At 34.1% G+C, this 24,923-nt stretch overlaps 1 protein-coding gene across 10 annotated transcripts in view; it reads right to left on the bottom strand.

Annotated features, from left to right (window-relative positions):
• Dmd (dystrophin) overlaps positions 1-24,923 on the bottom strand; it is a 2,465,896-nt gene that overhangs the window by 825,405 nt on the left and 1,615,568 nt on the right. For all 10 annotated transcript variants that reach the window (XM_051140917.1, XM_051140916.1, XM_051140911.1 and 7 more), the window contains one exon: positions 16,033-16,208. In XM_051140917.1, the coding sequence (XP_050996874.1) occupies positions 16,033-16,208 (176 nt within the window). The remainder of the gene's footprint in view (positions 1-16,032; positions 16,209-24,923) is intronic.

The following is a 24,923-nucleotide window of genomic DNA, read 5'->3' as shown; positions in this document are numbered from 1 at the left end:
ACAGGTTGATTACTTCTCCCTGGCTGAGAGGCCTTGCCAGGCCACAGAGGAAGTAGATGCAAAGAGTCCAGATGAAACTTGATAGGTTGAGGTCAGATGTTAGTGGAGGGGGGTTCCCCTTTCTGAGGACTAGGGGAGGGAGGGTGTGGTATGAGGGAGGGTTGGTGGGACTCGGGATGTGACAAGGGAGTGGGCTACTATACAGATGTAAAGTGCATAAATTGTTTTAAAGGTAAAGAAAACAGATCTAAACTCTTCTACTTGTTAAGGTATCATTTTCCATTTTCCTTTATCATTATTTATTTACAGTTACAGTGGATTTTGAATACAAGGAATACATACTCCAGGTGAAACTCATAACCCAGTCCTGATCCACTCATCTCAATGTAATTTACAGGTGATAGTGTTTCATTTTTCTTTTTCTAACACTGATAAGGCCACAAAAGCCAAACATTCAAATTGTCAGTGTCACACACACTCACGCACAAAAATCAAAGTACCATTGGAGGCATCCTGATTCAGCATTTGGAACAAAGCTCCTTGTTCATCCGAAACAATGTTTTAAAAGGATGAAATCACAAGATATTTCCATTGTGTTTAGTACCTGAAATGTACTATTTTTAGAACAAAAATTAAGTATAATATAGTAAGATAAAACAATAACTAACACATCAGAATTAGTCGCTGAAGTACACTATTTTTAAATCAATAAAATATAGTATAGTAATATAAATCAATAACTAAGATGGCAGAATTAGAGAAAACCAACACACAAAAGAAAAGGAGCCAAAGAGAAGACACAGGAAAAAGAGACCTTCATGTTCACATACTCAGGAATACCATAATGACTAGGCTGGAAGTAATAATATACATACCAAAGACCTAGTACAGACCCATAAAGTACCTGTCCATACTGCCTCAGTATCTGTGAGTTCATATGAGCTTTAAAAATCATGTTTATTTATTTAGAGGGCCTTGTTTCCTTGGTGTTCTCTATACCTTCTGGCACTTACACTCTTTCTGCTTCCTCTTCCATGGGCTCCGTGAGCTCTGAGAGGGGAGACTTGATGGAGACATTCTATTTAGGACTGAGAGCTCCAGTGTTTTTCACTCTTTGTATGTCTTGCTCTATTCTAGTATTTGTTCCCATCTGCTGTAAGAGGAAGCTTCTCTAATGATGGCTAAGCAAAGTATTGATTATATTTGTATTTTTAATAGCAACTTAAATTAAATTAGGTAATAAAGAAACATTATAGATGAGGGAACATACCATGCAATAACTGTGCAAAAGACTATTCTAAGCAGAGAAATTAGTACAAAGTTCCTGAGGAAGGAATATAGAATATTGTCAAAAATGATAGACACTAAATAAGTAAACAAAATATTTGTAATGGAATGGAATGAGATGGAGAACATAGTGGGAGACAAAAGACCAAATATTTAGAGGTCCTCAAGAACCTGAACATTCATATTCATATACCTAAAAATTCAGTTTATAAACAAAAATAAGTTTTATAATAATGTATATAGGGGATTATAGACTGAACTATGTTATTGAAACCAACTTTAAAAGTCTATTGAACTAACTGAGCTCTTGAATTTCTACCCAGTTTTTCGTGCTCCTCCAGGTAGTGAAAACTTGGATGATGCTTTTGGGGACTTGTCCTCTAACAGGTTGAATAATATAATTTTAACATGTTATCACTATTAAGTCAAAGACTTAAGAAAGCTGGCATTATTTCAAATAATTTGGTTGATATCAATTCTAGTTAGGTTTTAATTTCCAAGGCATTGAAAACACTGTCATCTTCTTTCCTAAGTCTGCTGCTCTGACAATGAGTGCAAACTTTTATCATTTCCCAGTTTCTCAAAACTATAAAGTTGAGCTTCTCCTCACTCCTAATATATCACTAAATTAGTCCTTACAATTTTACATGACACATGTTTCTCCATTTTGCCTATTTCCCTGCAGCTCTCCTATCATAGTATTCTCTGCTCCCCTCCTCACTGACTGGTCTCTTACTTATTTCTACACCCCATCTTATCTCTTTCTCATCCATTCTTGATACTTTGGAATTAGAAATTTATCTAAAATATATCTCTACCCATGAGGTTATATGTTCAGTAATTTCCCAGTTCCAACGCCAAGGAATCAGATTCTTTTCTTTTTTATTAATTTATTCTTGTTACATCTCAATGTTTATCCCATCCCTTGTATTCTCCCATTCCTCCCCCCCATTTTCCCATTATTCCCCTCCCCTATGACTGTTCCTGAGGGGGATTACCTCCCCCTTTATATTCTCATAGGGCATTGAGCCTCTTCTTGGCTACCAGCTGTCCTTCCTCTGAGTGCCACCAGGTCTCCCCCTCCAGGGGACATGGTCAAATGTGAGGCACCATATTACGTGAGAAAGTCATATCACACTCTCCACTCAACTGTGGAGAATATTCTGACCATTGGCTAGATCTGGGAAGGGGTTTAAAGTTTACCTCCTGTATTGTCCTTGGCTGGTGCCTTAGTTTGAGCGGGACCCCTGGGCCCAAATCTGCCTATCATAATGTTCTACTTGTAGGTTTCTAGGACCCTCTGGATCCTATTATTTTGCTATTCTCCCATGCGTCTCAGATTCTTTAATAAGGGTAAAAAAAAAAAAAAAAGGCTGGTTGGGATTTTTAAAATCTTTCTTTTAGTATTCATAGTTATATTTTATTCCATATGCTGTTGCAGAATGTACTCTTCTTTTAAATCCAGTATATGTACATCAGGATTTGTAATGAAATGTTTCCTCTGCCAGAAATACTTTCCCATGCTCCCATGCATATTAATTTAGTTATCTTGCCATCACAAGTTAGACCTTACTTCATGGACTTTTGCACAATTAGTGTATACAATCTCGTAACACCTTGTAATGTTTCGTATGAAATCTATCAATATATTATAGGAAGTAAAGGCCAATATACTATACAATATGATAATACTCTAATCTCAGTACATAGCATATATGATCTTTTCAATTCTTACTAATAGCTAAATCACATCTTAATTATTCATTTCAAAGTAATAACATGATTCACATTGGACTTAAGAAATTTTCAATAGAAAACAAAATATATATGTAAGAAGGTAGATTTTACTGAAAACAAAGTAGATTTGTTTGGGTAAATCTCACATACCAGGGGTTTTCATATAATACCTCATAAACCAAACCCTGTTCACTGTCTGCTTTTGTAAATACTGTTTGAGTGAAACACAACAATAAACATTAATGTATATATTGTCTGTCTGCTTCTATGCTATAACTGCTCTGTGGAATAATTCAATTGGATACTGAGTGATAAAATGTTTAATTTTATAACTTTAATTGCCATATAGTAATTTTCACTTATGTTTTCATTGTACAATGGACACTATCATCTAATATGTACTCATTTTCTTCTGATAAGCATAATATTAACAGGCCCAGGCAGTATATATACTTCACTGATGAACTTACTTTATGTTGTACAATATTTTACATGCTATATTTCATGGCTGTGTGTCATTCCTTCCTTAGGCTAAACAATATTCTATCTTAATTTATATGACATAGTTTCTTTATCTATTCACCTGTCAATGTACATTTATGTTGATTTTATATAATGGATATTGTGACTAATGCTTCACAAAATAAGAAATCATTAATATCCCTGTAATATCTTGATTTTATTTTCTTTGGCTATGTACCCAGACATGATATTCCTCCACAATATCACAGTTCTAGTTTTTATTTTAGAGGAATCATTATCAGCTTCATCAGTTTACATTTTTATCCAAAGTGTTCAAGAATAGTAATTTCCTCACAACATCATCAATAATTTTCTTTAAAAAAATAATGGCTATCATAGCAATTGGAAAATGAAAACTGTATGGTTTGTTTTAGGCTTCTCTGTTGATTCAAAATGACCAATGTCCTGTTTGGCCATTTGTATACTTTCACTGGAGAAATGTCCATTCAAGTCCTTTGAAAAGTAGTTTATTTGCTTTTTTTGCCACCAAACTATAAAATAACTCTACTTCTGTACACTAAAAAGAAAGAAAGAAACAAACAAACAAAAAATAAACCATTTAAAGGGATGAAAACTTCCAGTTGGCAATAGTATCAATAAGAATATGCTTAATAAAATTTGTATATTGATTAATAAAAACTGGTAGAAATTAAGGAAGACAGAAATAAACAATCTCTCACGTTCATGGATTGGAAAAGTGAGGTAGTAATAATATCATTATTATCACCCCAACAACATGCATATTTAATTGTATCTTTTTCCTGGTTTTATTTTTTTTTAACAATACTATAAAACCTTAAAATTTAAATGAAAGCACAGACTACTACAAATGTTCATTGTAACCTCAATAACAATGGTGGAGGCATCACACTTTCCAACTTTAAAATGTAGTACAGTTTTACTGCAATTTCATTTTCAAATTTGTTTGGGCAACTTCATACATTTGAATTTCTGTATAAGTTATAAGATTAATTTTCAATTCCATAAAATGTCTGATAATATGTTAATAGAAATTTTATTGAATCTAAAGATAATTTTCAATACTCTGTGATCTTATATCAAAATTTTCTATTCAGAACACAAAATGGCTTCACTTTGCTTAGATTTTCTTCATGCCTTTCAGCAATGTTATGTAAGTTCCCTGGTAGAAAATTTCACTTTTAATGTATTTATACCTCTTTGTTTCCCTCACACTACAAAGAATGAGAGTTATTTATGTGTCAATTATTACTTTAGACCTATTTCTCTGGCTATTTTATTTTATTTTATTTTTATCAGTAGTCTTTTTATGTACAAATGACAAAATAAGAAATAACTCAGGGAAACAACATTTTTTTGGTTTTTTGGGGGTTATTTTTTACAATAGCCTCAAGTAATATAAAACATTTTGGGGTAATTACAACCAAGCAAGTGAGGAATCACATGATTAAAAACTTCAAGTCTTTTAAGAAAGAAATTGAAGATGTCCAAAAAATGGAAAGATCTTTCATGCTCATGGATCAGTGGGATTAACACAATAAAAAATGGCTGTCTTACCAAGAGCAGTATTCAGAGTCAATGTGATTCCCATGAAAATTTCAATACAATTCATTTTTTAAATTTATTTTTTATTGATTTTTTAAAATTTTATTTTATTAATTTATTAATGTTACATCTCAATGGTTATCCCCTCCCTTGTATCCTCCAATTCCTCTTTCCCTCCCATTTTCCCCTTACTCCCCTCCCCTATGACTGTGCCTGACAGGGACCTCCTCCCCCTGTATATGCTCATAGGGTATCAAGTCTCTTCTGGGTAGCCTGCTATTTAAAAATGCTGTCATTCATGCATTAGCAGTGTTACTGAACTCTTTTTGTTTGTTGAAGTGATGTTTATTGAGTCTCATCATATTGGTGAAGTGTATGACCATTATCTATTCAAACAAGTTTTTGAGTTTTTTGTTTGTTTGTTTGTTCTATTTTGTCTTGTTTCTCAGGACAGGGTTTCTCTGTGTAACATTCCTGGCTGTACTGGAACTTTTGTAGACCAGGCTGACTTTGAACTCACAGAGATCCTCCTGCATCTGGTTCCTAAATTCTAGGATTATATATGCTACCACACCCAGCTAACAAGCTCTTAAAAAAAAAACTTATTTTTCTCAGTTTTTCCTGGAAATGCCAAAACCCCCATGTAAGAACATTTGATTTCCTATTTCTTGTAGGACTCTGAATGTTTGTTAATTTCCCATATTCTTTATTCTAAAGATTCAGTAATTTCTTTTTTATCTTGTTTGCTTTTTATTTTATTTATCATGTTAAGTCAAGGCTGTTATTAAACACATACATTTTATTTAAATTATTCTGCTTTTCAATTCCAAAAGTCCATGTAATCTTTTACTTGTTACCATTCACATTATACATACTATTTTACTTTAGACATAACTGCCTTTTATTATGAGATGTCATTTGTTCATAGGGTAATTAGATTCTACTCTACTAAGTTGAACACTTTACTTAATTCAGAAAAAATCTCTTTGGTTTGCTTATTCTCCTAATAGTGGTTCATAGCTCCCTTTCTCTTTGGCTGTTTTGCACACATTTGTTCTTGAAAAATTGACATTTAAAATAATATAATGAAACAGTTTAAGATTCCCTTCCTCCTTTTTACTCCCTGGTTTTTCTTCTTAAAGTTTTAACACCTTGGCAGGATTTGTTTTTCTATATTGTATGGCTTTTGCTAGATCTTCGTTGTTAAAAAATAGAAATAAAATAATAGTTTTTATTCCTATATTCTTAAAAGTTAGCACAGTTTAGTTGATATCAAACAACATTTGCTCAGCAGTTATACTAAAGACAGTAGAACTTTCAACTTCTGCTCATAGAACCCAGAAGGAAAAAAATGGTAAAATAAAAATATACATGCCCAAATACTATGGTATTTAGTTTCAAATGTAATAAACACAAGTGGGAACGCAGGAGATTGTTACAATGCATTTAATCAACAGTTTTAGTTGTTAATTCTCTACTCAAGTCACTCTTATTTTCTTCTGTCTAGTGTAAAGGTTAATTGGAAAGAAAACACAAAAGAAATTAGTTTTATCATGGAAAGATAGGTTTGTAAAGTTAGAGTCTGTTTCTTGCACATAGTCCTAACTACATACAGTTACACTACCACCACCAACAACAACAACAAAAAATAATTTAGCAATGAAAACCATTATAGTCATTGTAAAGAATTCTGACTTTAATTCATATTTTTTAAATGAAGGACAGTGATGGCAAGTTTCAGAACATTCCAGAATGTCATTCCTATGTCAATAAAATATACATCTGTGTTTGCTTTGCTTTTACTCAGTCATGTCAAGTCTTGTTTCCTTCTTTAGTGCTCAGTTTTTCACCAGAAAAAAATTCACAAATATATCATTACAGCTAGAATTGTCCTTAAACTCTGGAATGCTAAACCTAAGAACACGTAGACTTGATGTTCTTCCACTGGCTAATGAAGAGTCTAAAATGATGATCAATTTGTTTAGTCTAGGTCAGCCTTATTAGTTTATTTTTTCATAGAGGTAAACATGGTCTTGTGCTACTACAATGAAAAGCACAGACTTGGGTCAGACTCAGTAATTGTTATATACCTGTCTAAAGTGTAGTTAACCTTAGTTAAATATTTTAATTTATTTTGAGGTACAATATTATATCCTATAAAATGAATGTATGAATAATTTAATTTTTACCTACTATTTCACAAAAACAGGTAAGGTGATGGATATTAAAGACCTCAAAAAGTAAATTATCATTAAATGGGGAAATATCAGTAAAATTCTTACTATATTCACTTTCTTTTTTTTTTTTTTATTAATTTATTCTTGTTACATCTCAATGTTTATCCCATCCCTTGTATCCTCCCATTCCTCCCCCCCCCCATTTTCCCATTATTCCCCTCCCCTATGACTGTTCTTGAGGGGGATTACGTCCCCCTATATATTCTCATAGGGTATCAAGTCTCTTCTTGGCTACTTGCTGTCCTTCCTCTGAGTGCCACCAGGTCTCCCCCTCCAGGGGACATGGTCAAATGTGAGGCACCAGAGTACATGAGAAAGTCATATCACACTCTCCACTCAACTGTGGAGAATATTCTGACCATTGGCTAGATCTGGGAAGGGGTTTAAAGTTTACCTCCTGTATTGTCCTTGGCTGGTGCCTTAGTTTGAGCGGGACCCCTGGGCCCAAATCTGCCTATCATATTGTTCTACTTGTAGATTTCTAGGACCCTCTGGATCCTTTTATTTTGCTGTTCTCCCATGCGTCTCTTATTTAGAGTCCCAATAGGATGCCTTCCCCTCTGTCCCAGTTTCCTGGTAAGTGAAGGCTTTCGTGGGACATGCCCCTTGGGCTAGTATGCAGATATAAGTGAGTATATACCATTTGATTCTTTCTGCTTCTGGGTTAACTCACTCATTATAATCATTTCTAGCTCAATCCATTTATCCACAAATTTCGGGAATTCCTTGTTTTTAATAGCTGAGTAGTATTCCATAGTGTATATGTACCACAGTTTCTTTATCCACTCTTCTACTGAGGGACACTTAGGCTGTTTCCATGTTCTGGCTATCATGAATAAGGCTGCTATGAACATGGTTGAGCAAATTTTCTTGTTGTGTGCTGGAGCATCTTCTGGGTATATTCCAAGGAGTGGAATAGCTGGGTCTTGAGGAAGCCCTATTCCCATTTTTCTGAGATAGCACCAGATAGATTTCCAAAGTGCCTGTACTAGTTTGCATTCCCACCAGCAATGAAGGAGTGTTCCTCTCTCCCCACATCCTCGCCAGCATGTGGTGTCGCTTGATTTTCTTTCATAAAAGAACATGCAATATGTAATATCACTAAAATTATCTCTTATGAGGCTTGAGAGATGACTCAACAGTTAAGAGGACTTGCTGATTATGCAGAGGACCAGAGTTTGGTTCTCAGAACCCCAAGAAACATGTGGGATGCTACATCCTATAACTTCAGCTTTATGGGATCTAATAACCTCTTCCGACCTCTACAGGAATCTGTGCATGCACACCTGTGCGCGTGAACACACACACACACACGCACACGCACACATGCATGTGCAACAAAAACAACAAAGCAATAAAAATAAATACATAAAAATAAAATAGAAACTCTAAAAAGTAATTGGTTTTAACTTCAAAGATTTTCTTTGGTCAAGAGAAAAATTCAATCACTTATAGGAGCTTTTTAGTAGGCAGAAATGAGGTGGCCTCCAGGCTTAGATAAAAAAATGCTGCATTTGAAACTAGACAAGCAATTCTAATTCAGATATATGCAGTTGGACTGATTATTAGATATTGGACCCAAAAGAAAAAGATGGCAAAGAGTGCTTCTTAGACGCCTACCTATGAACTATTTCATTACATCTTATATGCTCACCCAAGCTTTGCATGGTTATAAAAATAACTTCTTATCAACAATAAAGGATTCTTTCTCTATACAATACTATGCCATCATTTTATATAATACTAATTAATTATCAAGATTAGAAAATATCAGATGTTGACATAACCCATACAGTAATACAGGCAAGTGTTTTTATCTAATGGAAAGAACCAATGTAGATAGTACCAGGATGTTAGCAAAAATCCTTTAAAATATCTATATTACTCTGCCGTTTAGCTCAAAATTAGATTGATGGCATTTTAAAATAAAGAATGAAGACCTTAGCATAATTTTATGAGTAAACAAAGGAAAATTATTTAAGAGACACTGTCAGTACCAGTCAGTACAACAGTGTATTTGCACCTACTTTGTCTATTTTGCTCTAAAATGCCAACTTGCAAAAATAAAATAAAATATGGCATAAAAATTAAAGATATTTTGATAAAGTGATAAAGAATTCTGAATATCCTTGAAAGCTTTTCAAGAGTCATCAGAGAACAGAAGGAATGAAATTAGGTTTTCCAAGGACACCTGTGGATAGTAATAATATCTAACTGATCACTCTAAAAATAGCTTATCATAATATGGTTTTAACCTAATAAATCAGTTGTCTATAGGCTAGACGAGGATAAAATTATATTTTAGGATTATTTTCAGTTATTTCATTCAAAATGCATTGGTGATGATACAGCAAGAATGATTTAAATGTACAACTTTTTGACTATAGAACAAATTTTTTCTATAAGCAAAGGCTACTGCATCTACTTGTCTCATAAGTGTACTACTATGTTCTACAGAGCACCTAAAAGATTATTATCTGAATTTACTTCACTGTTTTAAAATTAGAAAAGAGTAAATACAAATCTAACAATTTGTTCTTCAGATATATTCTAACATATTTAACAATGTCCAGTGCAAAACATTAACTGTTTAGCTTAATTTGAATATCAGTGTTAATTTGAATTAAGAAAAAAATAATTGGATATTTACAATGAATCAACTGTTTCCCTGAGTTTTATGAGTTATATAGCTAAGAAGATACTACCCTGCTTTCAATGTGTATGAAACATGATGCATGCATAAAATCAGTATACTAAAAATATTAAAAGGAATTGTAGAGAAAACATACTTGCTTCTAGTTGAGACATAGTCTCACTCATAGAATATTTAATTGTGTCTTGAGGGACTGATAGAATGTTCTAGAAAATACACACAATAAAGGGAAAGAATTTTCAAGCAATGTGAGTGGACTTGGAATTGCTGAAGGTCATAAGCTGAGCTGGTGAATGTGATGGCCAACATGACTGAAAAATCAAGTCCATGTCCAGCTCCCCTGTCACGAAAGGTGGTCACCTAAGGCAAGTGGAAAATTTGGAAGGCAGCAACTGAGGTATACACTTTCCTGCCCAACAGAGCCAGATGGGGCAAAATTGGATCTAGATTATGGACTGCGGATTTGGATCTGCATGCAAGTTCAAACATTTTAGTAGGTGTGTAATCTTGGCCAAAGAATTTAATTTTGTTTCCCCAATTGCCCTCTATAGAATTAAAAGTAGAATAGAATCTATCTCATAGTTATTGAAAGGGCTACAACAGAACATGCCTGACAAAATTGTGTACCATTGCCACTCCTACTATCACCTTTCCCCCACTATCATCGCCATCACCATCTGACGTGGGTCTCTATTAGGTATAGCAATATTTTTAAAATGTCTATGAGGAAATGGTTGCTGATTATGAGTAAAGTAAAATAGATATGGTAAAAGGAAAATGATGCTTCCTTTCCAAAAACAGTCATTCTTAAACTTCTAAGTACACATGAATATTCTAGAAACCCCATTAGAGAGCTATAATTTGTTAGATTCTGCATTTTTGGCAACTGACAGTTAATATCTGGACTAGAACAGAGATGAGACATTTGGTTAGCTTGCCTGAAATAATTTTTTAGTTAAAATTGATGAAAAGAAAGAGCATTGGAAGTCGTGCCTCACCACTGGAATTAAGTAATATACAACAAAAGAAGCAGGAATTCTTACTTTAAAAATATGACTAGCATGCATAAGATTACTATTACATGTGGTGTTTGTGCATCCCTGTACTTTCAGCACTTAGGAAGTCAGAGACAAGAGGATCTCTGTGAGTTTAAGGCCAGACTGGGCTAAAAAGCAAGTCCAGGACAGCTAAATATTTTCACTCCACACAGTGATCATGATCATTTAAATAACTGCAAAAAGAGAGTTAATTTTATTTATTTTTTAAATACCAGTATATTTAGATTTTATTTTCTAATTTCTGTCCTAATCTAAATGTAAAAATAATTTTATTCTTAAAAATTCCAAGAAAGATACTGATGGAATATTACAGGAAGCAGATTTAAAAAAAGAATCTTTAAAAAATATGACTGGTCTCAATAATTAAATATTAATTATTTCAAAATAGAGCTCATAGAAAAATTGTATGACTTCTAGCTGGGTTCAAATTGTGGGCATTTTGTTTGTAAACTAAGAACTCCATGATATAAGTAACAGTCAAGGTCAAAACTAGTGATGAGAACCTGGGGAAGTTTAAGTATTACAGTAAACAGACTAAAGGTGGAACTGAAGCAATCCTGAGGGTGTAATTAGAATGTGTGTGCAAGTTTTTAAAACTGTCTTATATAAATTAGTTGTACACATTTAAAAGACTGTATATACAGTGAAAATGTTTGCGAACCTGTTATAAGTTTAGGCAGTTGTTTTTAAGAAATAGGATAGTTAAAAAGCTGCTAGGTTTACTCTGAAAACAGAAAGCTATTTGGATTAGGGGGTGTCTGTATTAGGTGCTAATTAGAAACTCTTAAGAGAAAAGAGTCATGTTACAAGGAGTGAATAGAAAAATATGAATTGCTGATGGAGATTTTCAAGAAGAGGTTCTACTAGGCTGACTTTAATGAATTAGATAAAGTTCATTGCTGATTAACAGCATCCATTTGCTTACAAACAGTAAACTAAGGTCTTTAAACAATGGTTTATTCCCTTAAGTACATTAAAGGATGGTTCCCATTATCTTGTTTGTATTGTCAAGTTTCTTGCACAAAGTAGCATCAATCATATGAAGGCAAATTATTCCTGTAGAGATGTTTAAATAACTAATAAACATGGATCAATCAGTCAGTCTTACACCATAAGGGTTATTTAATATGCATAGGTTAACTTTTAACTTCTATGTGCTCTGAAATAGATCATTGCAAAAGTAATATTCAAACATTGTTTATCCTGATACTGTTTGCCAGAGAATTCAATATATTTTTAAAGAGGCTACTGCTGTATGCTAGTTTTTATGCACATTCTTTCTTCTAAAAAAATGACAAGTGTATCAAAGATAGTTTACTCCAAAAAAGAGCCAGGATAACTCCAAAGAGCTCTCAGTATTGAGCAAGAGGCCAGAATTAGATTCCACTAGTCAAGAACAATAGATATAATTCATTAGAACATAACTAAAATGACAAAACATTTTTTGGTACACACTGGCATCTTCAGATAATATATGTATATATATATACATAAATATATGCATAATAAACTCATTTGTAAATAGTATCTTTTCAAAATTAATGTTATTTTATGTCTTAATATAATAGTTGGTTAGGGAGGGATATAAAAGTGGATCCTGGTGCCAAAATATGATTTACTAATAAAATTAACTTGACCAAATTTCTGACAGTTATTACCTTAATCAAGTGATGACAAAATTTTATTCTATGCATGTTTTAAAATGTTATAATATAAAGTGTGCAATAATTCATGAGAAGTACTTTTGCAAAACGAGACAAACAAATAAAATTTAATGAAAATGAAATACTTAACCTTAAATTGAGAAATCTCTGGATTATAATCTTTAAATATAAATTAATATTTTAATAATATTAACATAATATGTTATTTATTATATACGATAATATAAATATATTATATATTTATAAAATATGTAATATTTATATGTTATATATATTTATGAGTTATATAGCTAAGATATATATTTATATCTTTCCATTTTTTTCATTTTTAATTTTTTCACATAGCATTCCTATTGTAGCTCCCTCCCTCTTTACCTCCAGGTCTGACCCTCCCTTCTTCATATCCCTCCCCCTTCTACTAGTCTTCAGAAAGTGGAAGCCCTCCTCCCTCCCCTAACATGTGACCTCAGCCTATCAAGTCTCATCTGGAAAGCCTGTATCCTCTTACTCTGTAGCCTGGCAAGGTTGCCTTGCCAGGGGTAAAATATATATATATATATATATATATATTCCATTAGTTTCCTTGGCTATTTGTTTAAACCTATGAATTCTAACATTAAGTCAATACTACAAAATTCACAGAGAAACCAAGTAGGTTAAAACCATTGTAAAACTATTGCAACCATTACAATGTGCTATAATGCATGTTCTTATTATGAATGTATAATATTTATGTATATGTAATAAATACTGCATTTGTGAGGTAAATAAAGCTAGGTAAAATAATTTTTAGTGTTCTTGGAAGCAGATTCATAAAGCTTCTAAAGATAACATAATTGATACAAGTTACCATTTGATCAATAAGTATATTGAATATACTTATTGTATACTTTAACATAATTTAATATCATAATATAATGTAATTCCTATAAGTCAATCCCAATTTTTATAATGTTTAAGGACCTAAAAATGTTAACTATGGTAATTTGAAGTTTATATACTATAAATAATTACTACACTTTCATATTATACTATATAAACTTTAAAGGTTAGATTATTAGAAAGTAAAAATAAAGACAATAATGAAAAATATCTTGAGATATGTAGAGTAACTTTCATTACAAATGAAGATATCTATGATTTCACAGTCATACTATTACTGTGCATTTTATTTATTTATTTTTTGATTTTGATTTTGGCCAACATTCAAAAACAAGAAAATGCTCAATTCCATTTTAAGGTCCGTAAAAGCAAAGAAATGTTTTTGTATACTCAAGATTGTGACATCCATTCAAATTTATTCACATAATTGAAAAAAATCCTTTTTATAGAGGCTTGCTTTGCTTTATTCTATAACGTCCCTTCAGAGATAACATATTTTAATTTGCATCTCATTGTTTATGAAGTTTGTTTTTGTGTCTATAACATCATTATTGCCATAACTATCATCCTTAAATATATAGATAATACTAGGTTCCTCTGATATATGGTGAGAGGAACAAGGAACTTTCTGTGTGGGAAATTGCATCATTACCATATTTTACACTGTTTATACATTTAATGGATATATACTACTATTTAAGCATTTCAGGGAATTTACCTCAATATTGGATATGTTGTATTATAAAAGAGAAATCTAAAACTATATAGCAGAATGGCTTCAAATATTTTTGTACATTTATGTTTGATATTACTTCCTTTGTGTGCATTCTGAGCTAAAAACTGTTCAGTATTTCTAATTTAAAGATCATTACAAAAAATACCATTGCTACATAGCAGAGGCATCTTCTTTTGTACCTGTTATATAAATAACTCCTGTTTCCTCCTGACCTCCATCTGTCTTGCACTGAAAACAAGCTATTGATTAACAATAGTTTCATAATTACAGTCCTTTTACATTTCTTATGTTAATATATTCTTTTTGAAGTATTACATTATTTGTACATTTGCTACTGGATATTTTTAAATAACAAGAAATGGACTGTGAAGAACTGTCACCTATATTTTGAAGCATATTTACATTTCACAAAACTTAATGGGTAAAAAAAATATGAGAAATTCTGTCATAAAGCTGATATGAGTGGAAATCTAAAGAAAAAAAACATTTATTTTGAAAATGTCACATGAGGTAAACAACTGTTGAAGCTAAGTTATAAAAACTTAAGAAAAAGCACTTCATAGTCTGAGACAGTAGAATTGTCAAAGCCAGCCTGAGCTACAAAATAAGTTCCATTCCTAACAAACTTAACTTTATGCACTGTCATAATGAATCTCACTCATTTTAATGTACATAGTTTACCAAGTAAATGTGAAAAATAAAATATATGCAGACAACTTTCCACTTTAATAGCTAACTTTAAAATGTATTGTGTATATGTGTTTATTGCTAGACTGCAAGTGGAATGAGTATGTAACATAGTAACAGAGAGTAAGAAGCAAAACTGTCAATGTTTCCTGAGAAAGACACATGACTGCTACATAAAAGCATTGCCCTTGTAGAAGTTTTTTTTTATTGTTGTTTAATCACATTCATTTATGTGTATATGTGTATGTGTGTGGAAGTATACTTGATATGTGCTGATTTCTATGCACATAAGGTCAGAAATATAAAAAAATTTTTAAAAACTTAAGGAAGCTGATTTTGACATTTTAAAGTACAGATCCCTAGCTGTAACTAACCTATGATTACAATGAGTCAGCACATAAGACTTTCTATTAAATTACATAAACATAAAATGTTAGCACTTTTTGGTAAACAGATATAGTGTCCCTATCTTTACACTTAAATCATAAATTCCATTTAGAATCTAAACAATACAAGACTTTAGTCACTCAGGTTAACAAACACTATCAGAAAAAATAGGAATATGTTTTTTTTCAAGGCGTATGTAGTCAATATTAATAATAACAAAAAACTAAAATTTACATAAAAATAATTGTCCAATTTAATCACATTTATAAGGTCCTCAAGACAGAAGACTACCAAGAAGAGACTTTATACCCTATGAACATATACAGGGGGAGGAAGTCCCCCTCAGTCACAGTCATAGGGGACGGGAGTAGGGGGAAAATGGGAGGGAGGGAGCAATGGGAGGATACAAGGGATGGGATAACAATTGAGATGTAATATGAATAAATTAATAAAATATATTAAAAACAATTAAAATGCACTAAAGAGCAACAAGTAAATATTATAGTACCTAAGAAAAAGACAAGAAATGTCTATGTTGCTATTGATTATCTTGATAGATTCTTGATATTAATACCTTTCACCTATTTTATAAGTTTTCATGAAATGAAATCTTTCTTAAAGGATAATTTAGCTCTGCTAAAAATCTCTGACACAATACCTCTTTTTCCTTTCTGCCAGCTCTTTGCAGATCTCGTTCCACCGCAGACTCAAGCTTCCTAATTTTTCTTTTAGAATATTGACATCTGTGTTGGAAGACTGTTGAATTATTTCCTCCCCAGTTGCATTCAGTGTTCTGACAACAGTTTGTCGCTGCCCAATGCCATCCTGGAGTTCCTATAAACCACCAGAAACACAAAACAAAAATGAAACCCAACATCCTTTAATGTGAGAAAAAGTTTATAGAACATGCTTCCATTTGCAGTTACACTGAAGATCAAAATAGAAAATCTCACAGTGAAAGTTGCTCAGTGAACCTGACATACCCACATCCAATGTAGACAACACAGAAAGATAGGTTTTATATTAGTAAAAAAAGCACCCTCTCAGTTCAGCTTGGGGTTTTGTTTTGAAAGCTTGTCAGCTAGAGGATGTTTTCTCAAGAGAAAATTCAATTTCTTGTCCCCACAAGGATTTTATATGTTTATTAGTATATGAAGTGTTGTAAAATTTAAACATGAACCAAGTATTTGAATGTCTTAGTTAGCTGTCAATACAAAGGTGAAAAAGAACATATATACTTTAGCTAAAGTTTTTTTTTAACTTCTGGAGCTTTTTAAAATAAAAGTTCTTAGAACATTAAAGACATTTATTTCAAATTCTGTTTGCGTCAATCTAGTTTGCATTATACAGTTGCATAAAACTGAAAATTAATTGCTTTTAGTAGCAGCCCATCAAGAAACTTCTAATGTACAGTAATAAATCTGAAAAAAAAATCTATTGCTACAAGAACACTTTTATGAGTTACTGGTGGTGTCATGGTTACATATCTTCTACAATTTATCCTAAATGAACATTTAAGAGTAAAGCATAAGAAATTGTTCATTAAAGTGAAATTATTTCAACCAAGTATGCAACCTAAGGACCAAACTGAAAACTGTAAAACACCCCTGTTGGTGATTCCCAGGTGAGAGAGGTCTACGTTATATGGAGCACAGGTGGTTCTGGTCTCTGGCCACCTGGCTAATGCACAGAAAATCCCTGAGTCCCTGCAGGTATGTACACAATCTCCAAAGTCTAGCCACATGCCTATATACACTCAATGCCTGCTCTCTAGGTATCAAACTAAACTGGATATTACAAAACACCAGTGTCTGCATTTCCCAGCCCAGCAGACACCCACAGTCTGGAACACAAGTAGATCTGACATCAGGCCACTTGGCCAATCCACAAAAGTTCTCAGGTCCATGCAGGCAAGGGAACTGTCTCTAAGGTCTAGCCGTACATCTGGTGGAGTGCACAGCACTAGTGCTCTGTGTTTCAGACAGAATCAGAACTCTGGACTACAAAACACCAATGCTCGAGTCTCTCTGCTAAAAGGAGACACCATGGTGTGGAACATGGGTAGATCTGACATCAGATCACCCAAATGGTCCACGGAAAGTTCCAAGGTCTGATCTCAAGTCATGCACCTGATCCACACAAATAGTTCCCTGATCCTTGCAGGTGAGGAGTCTCAACCTATATCCACTCACCTACAAGCTGCTCTCAACAGCCAGTGAAGGACACCAGAACCTACAACCTATGTCAGACAACAAGATGGCTTAAAGGCCAGAATAAAAACACAAACATTAAAAGCCAAAATAATGTGTTATATCCAGAACCCAGTTATCCAAAAACAATCATCCTTGTGAATTCTAACACAACAGAAGCACAAGAAAAGGGACCTTAAATATGTCCTAATGAAGATTATAATGGAGGAAATAAGTAAAATTTGTAAACAAATACAGGAAGATTGAGGCCCTTAGAGAGTCCATGATAGCGGCCTATAGAAGAAATCACTAGAAGAAATTCAGGAAAATGCAAATCAGGTGAAAAAAATCAATAAAACCGTTCAAGATCTGAAGATTATAGTAAAAGCACAAACTGAGGAAGCCTGGAAAAAAAGAACTTAGAGCTGAAAAGAGGTAGTCATCGTCAACAGAATACAAGAGATAGAGAAAGAATCTCAGGTGTAGAAGATACAATGGGTGGAATTGATGCAACCATCAAAAAAATGTTAAATTTAAAAAATTCCTGATGCAAAACTTCCAAGAAATCAAGGACACCATGAAAATATGAAGCCTAAAGATAGTACAAATTAAAGAAAGAGAAGAAGCCTGGCTCCAAGGCCCAGAAAATATTTCCAACAAAATCTTAGAAGAAAATTTCCTCCAATTTAGAGAAAGAGATGCCTATAAATATACAAGAGGCCTAGAGAACACCAAAGAGTGAAATAGCATAGACCAAAAAAGAAAATCCTCCCAACACATAAGAATCAAAGTACTAAATGTACAGACCAAATAAAAATATTAAAAGCTCTTTGTATATTTTGGATATTAGACCTTTGTCAGATGTAGGGTTGATGAAGATCTTTTCCCAGTTCGTAGGCTGTCGCTTGGTTCTCTTGACAGTGTCTCCTGCCTTACGGAAGCTTCTCAGCCTCATGAGGTCCCATTTATTAATTGTTGACATTAAGGCCTGGGCCGTTGGTGTTCTATTCAGGAAGTTGTCTCCTGTGCCAATATGTTCCAGGCTCTTCCCCACTTTTTCTTCTAAGTGACTTGGACTCTCTGGTTTTATGTTGAGGTCTTTAATCCACTTGGATTTGAGTTTTGTGCAAGGTGACAAATAGGGGTCCAGTTGAATTTTTTTACACATAGACCTCCAGTTAGACCAGCACCACTTGTTGAAGATGCTATCCTTTTTCTATTGAATGGATCTGGCTTCTTTGTCAAAAATCAAGTGACCATATGTGTGTGGATTTATATCTGGGTCTTCATTTTGATTCCACTGATCAACCAGCCTGTTGCTGTGCCAGTACCATGCTGTTTTAATTACTATTGCTTTATAGTACAGTTTGAGATCAGGTATGGAGATTCCTCCGGAGCACCTTTTATTGTACAAAATGGTTTTAGCTATTCTGGTTTTTTGTTCTTACATATGAAGTTCAGAATTGAACTATCAATGTCTTTAAAAAATTGTGTAAGTATTTTGATAGGGATTGCATTGAATCTGTAGATTGCTTTTGGTAGGATGGCCATTTTTACTATGTTAATTCTCCTGATCCATGAGCAAGGAAGATCATTCCATCTTCTTAAAGAAATGCTCAACCTCCTTAGTCATCAGGGAAATGCAAATCAAAACAACTCTGAGATTCCATCTTACACCCATCAGAATGGCTAAGATCAAAAACTCAAGTGACACCACATGCTGGCAAGGATGTGGGGAGAGAGGAACACTCCTTCATTGCTGGTGGGAATGCAAACTAGTACAGGCACTTTGGAAATCTATCTGGTGCTATCTCAGAAAAATGGGAATAGGGCTTCCTCAAGACCCAGCTATTCCACTCCTTGAAATATACCCAGAAGATGCTCCAGCACACAACAAGAAAATTTGCTCAACCATGTTCATAGCAGCCTTATTCATAATAGCCAGAACATGGAAACAGCCTAAGTGTCCCTCAGTAGAAGAATGGATAAAGAAACTGTGGTACATTTACACTATGGAATACTATTCAGCTTTTAAAAACAAGGTATTCCTGAAATTTGTGGATAAATGGATTGAGCTAGAAATGATCATAATGAGTGAGTTAACCCAGAAGCAGGAAGACTCAAATGGTATATACTCACTTATATCTGCATATTAGCCCAAGGGGCATGTCCCACCAAAGTCTTCACTTACCAGGAAACTGGGACAGAGGGGAGGACATCCTATTGGGACTCTAGATGAGAGAAGCATGGGAGAATAGCAAAGTAGAAGGATCCAGAGGGTCCTAGAAACCTACAAGTAGAACATTATGATAGGCAGATTTGGGCCCAGGGGTCCTGCTCAAACTAAGGCACCAGCCAAGGACAATACAGGCGGTAAACTTTAAACCCCTACCCAGATCTAGCCAATGGTCAGAACATTCTCCACAGTAGAGTGGAGAGTGGGATATGACTTTCTCACGTACTTTGGTGCCTCACATTTGACCATGTTCCCTGGAAGGGGAGACCTGGCGGCACTCAGAGGAAGGATACCAGGTTACCGAGAAGAGATTTGATACCCTATGAGCATATACAGGGGGAGGTAATCTCCCTCAGGAACAGTCATAAGGGAAGGGAATAAGGGGAAATGGGAGGGATGGAAGAATGGGAGGATACAAGTGATGGGATAACCATTGAGATGTAACAAGAATAAATTAATAAAAAAATATTAAAAGCAGCAAGGGAAAAAGGCCAAGCAACATGCAATGACAAACCTTTTAGAACCAAACCCGACTTTTCAGCAGAGACCATAAAATGCAGAAGGGCCTGGGCAGATGTCCTGCAAACTCTAAGAGACCACAGATGGCAGTCCAGACTACTATACCCAACAAAACTTTCATTAACCATATAAGGAGAAAACAAGATATTCTGTGACACAAACAATTTTAAACAATACCTATTGACAAATCCAGTCACACAGAAGATACTAGAAGGAAAACTCCAACTCAAGGAGGTTAACTATACCCAGAAAAACACAGGAAATGGATAACTTTATTTTCATGAAACAAAAAGGTAGGCAAGCACACAAACACATTACTACAACCAATCTAAAAACTAAAGGACCAACAGTCAGTGGTCATTAATCTCTCTCAACATCAATGGTCTCAACTCTACAATAAAGAGACACGGACTAACAGAATGTATGGGTAAAGAGAAACCAACAATCTGCTGCATACAAGAAACATATGTCAACCACAAAGATAGATATTACATGAGAGTAAAGTGCTAGAAGAAAGTCTTTCAAGCAAATGGACACAAGACGCAAGCTGGAGTAGACATTCTATTATCTAATAAAATACACTTTCAACCAAAATTATTAAAAAGAGATAAGGAAGAACACTTCATACTCATCAAAGGAAAACTCAACCAAAATGACATTACAGTTCTGAATATCTATGCTCCAAATACAACGGCACCCACATTTCTAAGAGAAACATTATTAAGTCTAAACACCACATCGATCCCCACACTCACCCCCATCAGAGGATAAGTAAATGAAACAGAAGCTACCTTGAGAAATAGTGACACTGACATATGCCATGAATCAAATGGAACTAACAGAAGTCTACAGAACTTTCCAGCCAATACAAAATACAATACCTTTTTCCCAGCACCTCATGGAACTTTCTCCAAAATTGACCATAAAGTAGGTCACAAAACAAGCCTCAACAGATAAAAAAGATTGAAATAATACCTTATATCCTATAAACAGCCATGGACAAAAGCTGGACTTCAGTAACATCAGAAATTTTAAAAAAGCCTACACACACATGGAAACTGAACAACTTTCTGCTCAATGATAACTGGGTCAGGAAATAAATAAAGAAATTAGTGACTTACTAAAATTTAATGAAAATAAAGGTACAACTTACCAAAATTTATGGGACAAAATGAAAGCAGTGCTAAGAGGAAAATTTATGGCACTATTCACCTTCATGAAGACATTGGAAACATTTCATAAAATCAACTTAACAGCACATCTGGAAGTTCTAGGAAAAAAGAGAAGCAGACCCACACACAAGGAGTAGACAGCTGGAAATGATCTCAGGGCTGAAATCAATAAATTAGTAACAAATAGAAAAATTCAAATTTAAGTGAAACCAAAAGTTAGTTCATTGAGAAAACCAATGAGGTACACAAACCCTTAGCCAAACTAAGTAATAGTCAGAGAAACACTATCCAAATCAACAAAATCAGAAGCTAAAAGGGAGACAGAACAAAACAGACCAAGGAAATCCAAAGATCATTAGGTTTTAATTCAAAAGCCTACACACCACAACATTTGTAAATTTAAATGAAATGGACCATTTTCTTGATAGATTCCACTTAACAAAGTTGAATCAACTTCAGGTAAACAAAGTAAACAGTTCTATTTCTCCTGTGGAAGTAGAAACAGTCTTCAAAAGTCTCCCAACCAAAAAAAGCCCAGGGATGGATGGTTTCAGTTCAGAATTCTACCAGACCTTCAAAGAAGAGCTAATAGAAATACTCTTCATACTATTACACAAAAGAGCAATGGAAGGAACATTACCAAACTCTTATGAAGCTAGAGTCATGTTGACACCTAAACCTCACAAAGACCCAACAAAGAAAGAGAATTACAGACCAATTTCTCTTATGAATATTGGTGTAAAACTAATTGATAAAATACTTGCAAATCAAATCCAAGAATACATCAAAAATGTAATTCACCATGACCAAGTAGGCTTCATCCCAGACAGTCATGCATGGTTCATTGTAAAGAAATACATCAATTTAATCAACTTATAAACAAACTAAAAAGAAATCACATGATCATCTCCTTAGATGCTGAAAAAGCATTTGACAAAATCAAATTTCCATTCATGTTTAAAGTCTTAGAGAGATCAAGTACATACCTAAGCATAATAAAGGCTATATGCAGCCAGCCAATAGCCAACAACAAATTAAATGAAGAGAAACTGAAAGAATTTACACTAAAACATGACCTTGACAAGGCTGCCCACTCTCTCCAAATTCTCTTCAGTATAGTACTTGAAGTTTTAGCCAGAAAAATAAGACAACAAATAGACATCAAGGGGATCCATATCAAAAAGGAAAAAGTCAAAGTATCAATATTCACAGATGATATGATAGTCTATGAAAGTGACCCCCAAAATTCCACCAGAAATTCCTACAGCTGATAAACACCTTCAGCAAAGTGGTAGGAAACAAGTTTAATTAAAAAAAAATGAATAGCCCTCCTGTATACAAATGACAAATGGGCTGAGAAAGAAATTAGAGAAACTACATCCTTCCACAATAGTCACAAATAAACTAAAGTATCTTGGTGTAACTCTAACCAAGTAAGTGAAAGCCTTATATGAAAAAATGAAGATATCAGAACATGGAAAATTCTCCCATCTTCTTGGATCAAGAGGATCAACATGTTAAAAATGGCCATCTTACCAAAAACAATTTACATATTCAAAACAATCCCTATCAAATACCTACAAAATTCCTTACAGACCTTGAAAGATCAATTCTTAACTTCATATGGAAAAACAAAACAAAAATCCAGAATAGCTAAAATAATCCTGTACAGTAAAAGATCTTTCAGAAGAATCTGCATCTGTGATTTCAAGCTGTACTATAGAGGAACAGTAATAAAAATTGAATGGTACTGGCATAGAAATAAGTTGGTTGATCATTGGAATTAAATCAAAGACCAAGAAAAAAAACTGCACACACTATGGACACTTGATTACAGACAAAGAAGCCAAAATCATACAAAGGAAAAAGATAGCATCTTCAACAAATGGTGGTAGTATAACTGGATATCAAAATGTAGAAAATGCAAATAAATCCATATTTATCATCCTGAACAAAACTAAAGTCCAAATTTCAACGTAAAACTAGACACACCAAATCTGTTAGAAGAAAAATTGGGGAAGAGCCTTGAACTCTTTGGCAGAGGAGACAATTTCCTGAGCAGAAAACCAATAGTTCAGGCTCTATTGTCCAAAATTAATAAATGGGACCTTATGGAACTGAAAAGCTTCTGTAAGAGAAAGGACACTACCAAGAGAACAAATCCACAGTCTATAGACTAGAAAAGTTTCTTCACCAAGCCTACATCTGACAGAGGGCTAAGATCCAAAATATATAAAGAACTCATGAAATTAAAGACCAACAAACCAAATAATCCAATTAAAAATGGGATATAGAGCTAAAAAGAGAATTCTTAACAGAGGAATACTGAATAACCTAGATACACCTCAAGAAAATCTCAATGTCCTTAGTCATGAGGGAAATGCAAATCAAACTGACTCTGAGACTCCATCTTACACCTATCAGATTGGCTAAGATCAAAATTTCAAGTGACAGCACATGCTGGCAAGGACGTGGGGAAAGAGGAACACTCCTCTACTGCTGGTGGGAGTGAAAACTTGTACAACCATTTTGCAAATAAATCTGACATTTTCTCAGAAAATTGAGATTGTTTTTACCTCAAGAGCCAGCAATACCATTTCTGGGCTTAGACCAGAAAGACACTCCACAATACAACAAAGACATGTGATCAATTATGTTCATAGCAACTTTATTTATAATAGCCAGAATCTGAAAACAGACTAGATGTCCCTCAATCCAAGAATAGATAAAGAAAGTGTGGTATGTACATTCACGCAATGGAATACTACTCAGCTATTAAAAACTAGGAAATCTTGAAATTTGCAAGCCAATGGATGGAACTAGAAACAATCTCTCTGAGTGAGGTAATCCAGACCCTGAAAGACACATATGGTATATACTCACTTACAAGTGGATATTAGGTCAACACTGATGTCATCTGAGAGATCCACCCAGTGGGGGATCTACACAGATGCTGGGACTCACTGCTAGACTCTGGGGGAATAGAAGTTCCCGGAGGGGAGTATCAAGGCTGCAGGAACTAGATCCAGGGGAGTCTGCACAAACTGTTGCATCAACAAAGGATAATGCATACAGTGAACCTAGACCACCTATTCAGATATAGCCATAAGGCAACTTATTCTCTACAGTTGTGAGGAGAGCAGGGACTGCATTTGACATGAACTCTGGTGCCCCCTATTTGACCACTACCTCTTGGTAGTGCCCGGTGGGCACAAAGAGGAAGGGAAATCAGCCTATCCACACAAAACCTGATAGGCTGTGGCCATATGGTTGGGGAGGAGGTCCCCTTGTGTCACAGGCCTAGGAGAGGGGAATAGAGCAGAAGAGGGAGTGAGGGTGGGAATGTGAAAATACTAGCGAGGGTATAACAATTGCTGTGTAATCTGAAAAAAATCATAATAAATTAAAAACTTAAGTCATCTCTATATAAGAC

The sequence above is a fragment of the Acomys russatus genome, chromosome X, assembly GCF_903995435.1.
Source record: "Acomys russatus chromosome X, mAcoRus1.1, whole genome shotgun sequence".
In the NCBI taxonomy this organism is placed as follows: Eukaryota; Metazoa; Chordata; class Mammalia; order Rodentia; family Muridae; genus Acomys; species Acomys russatus.
This window is presented reverse-complemented; position numbering and strand designations above follow the sequence as displayed.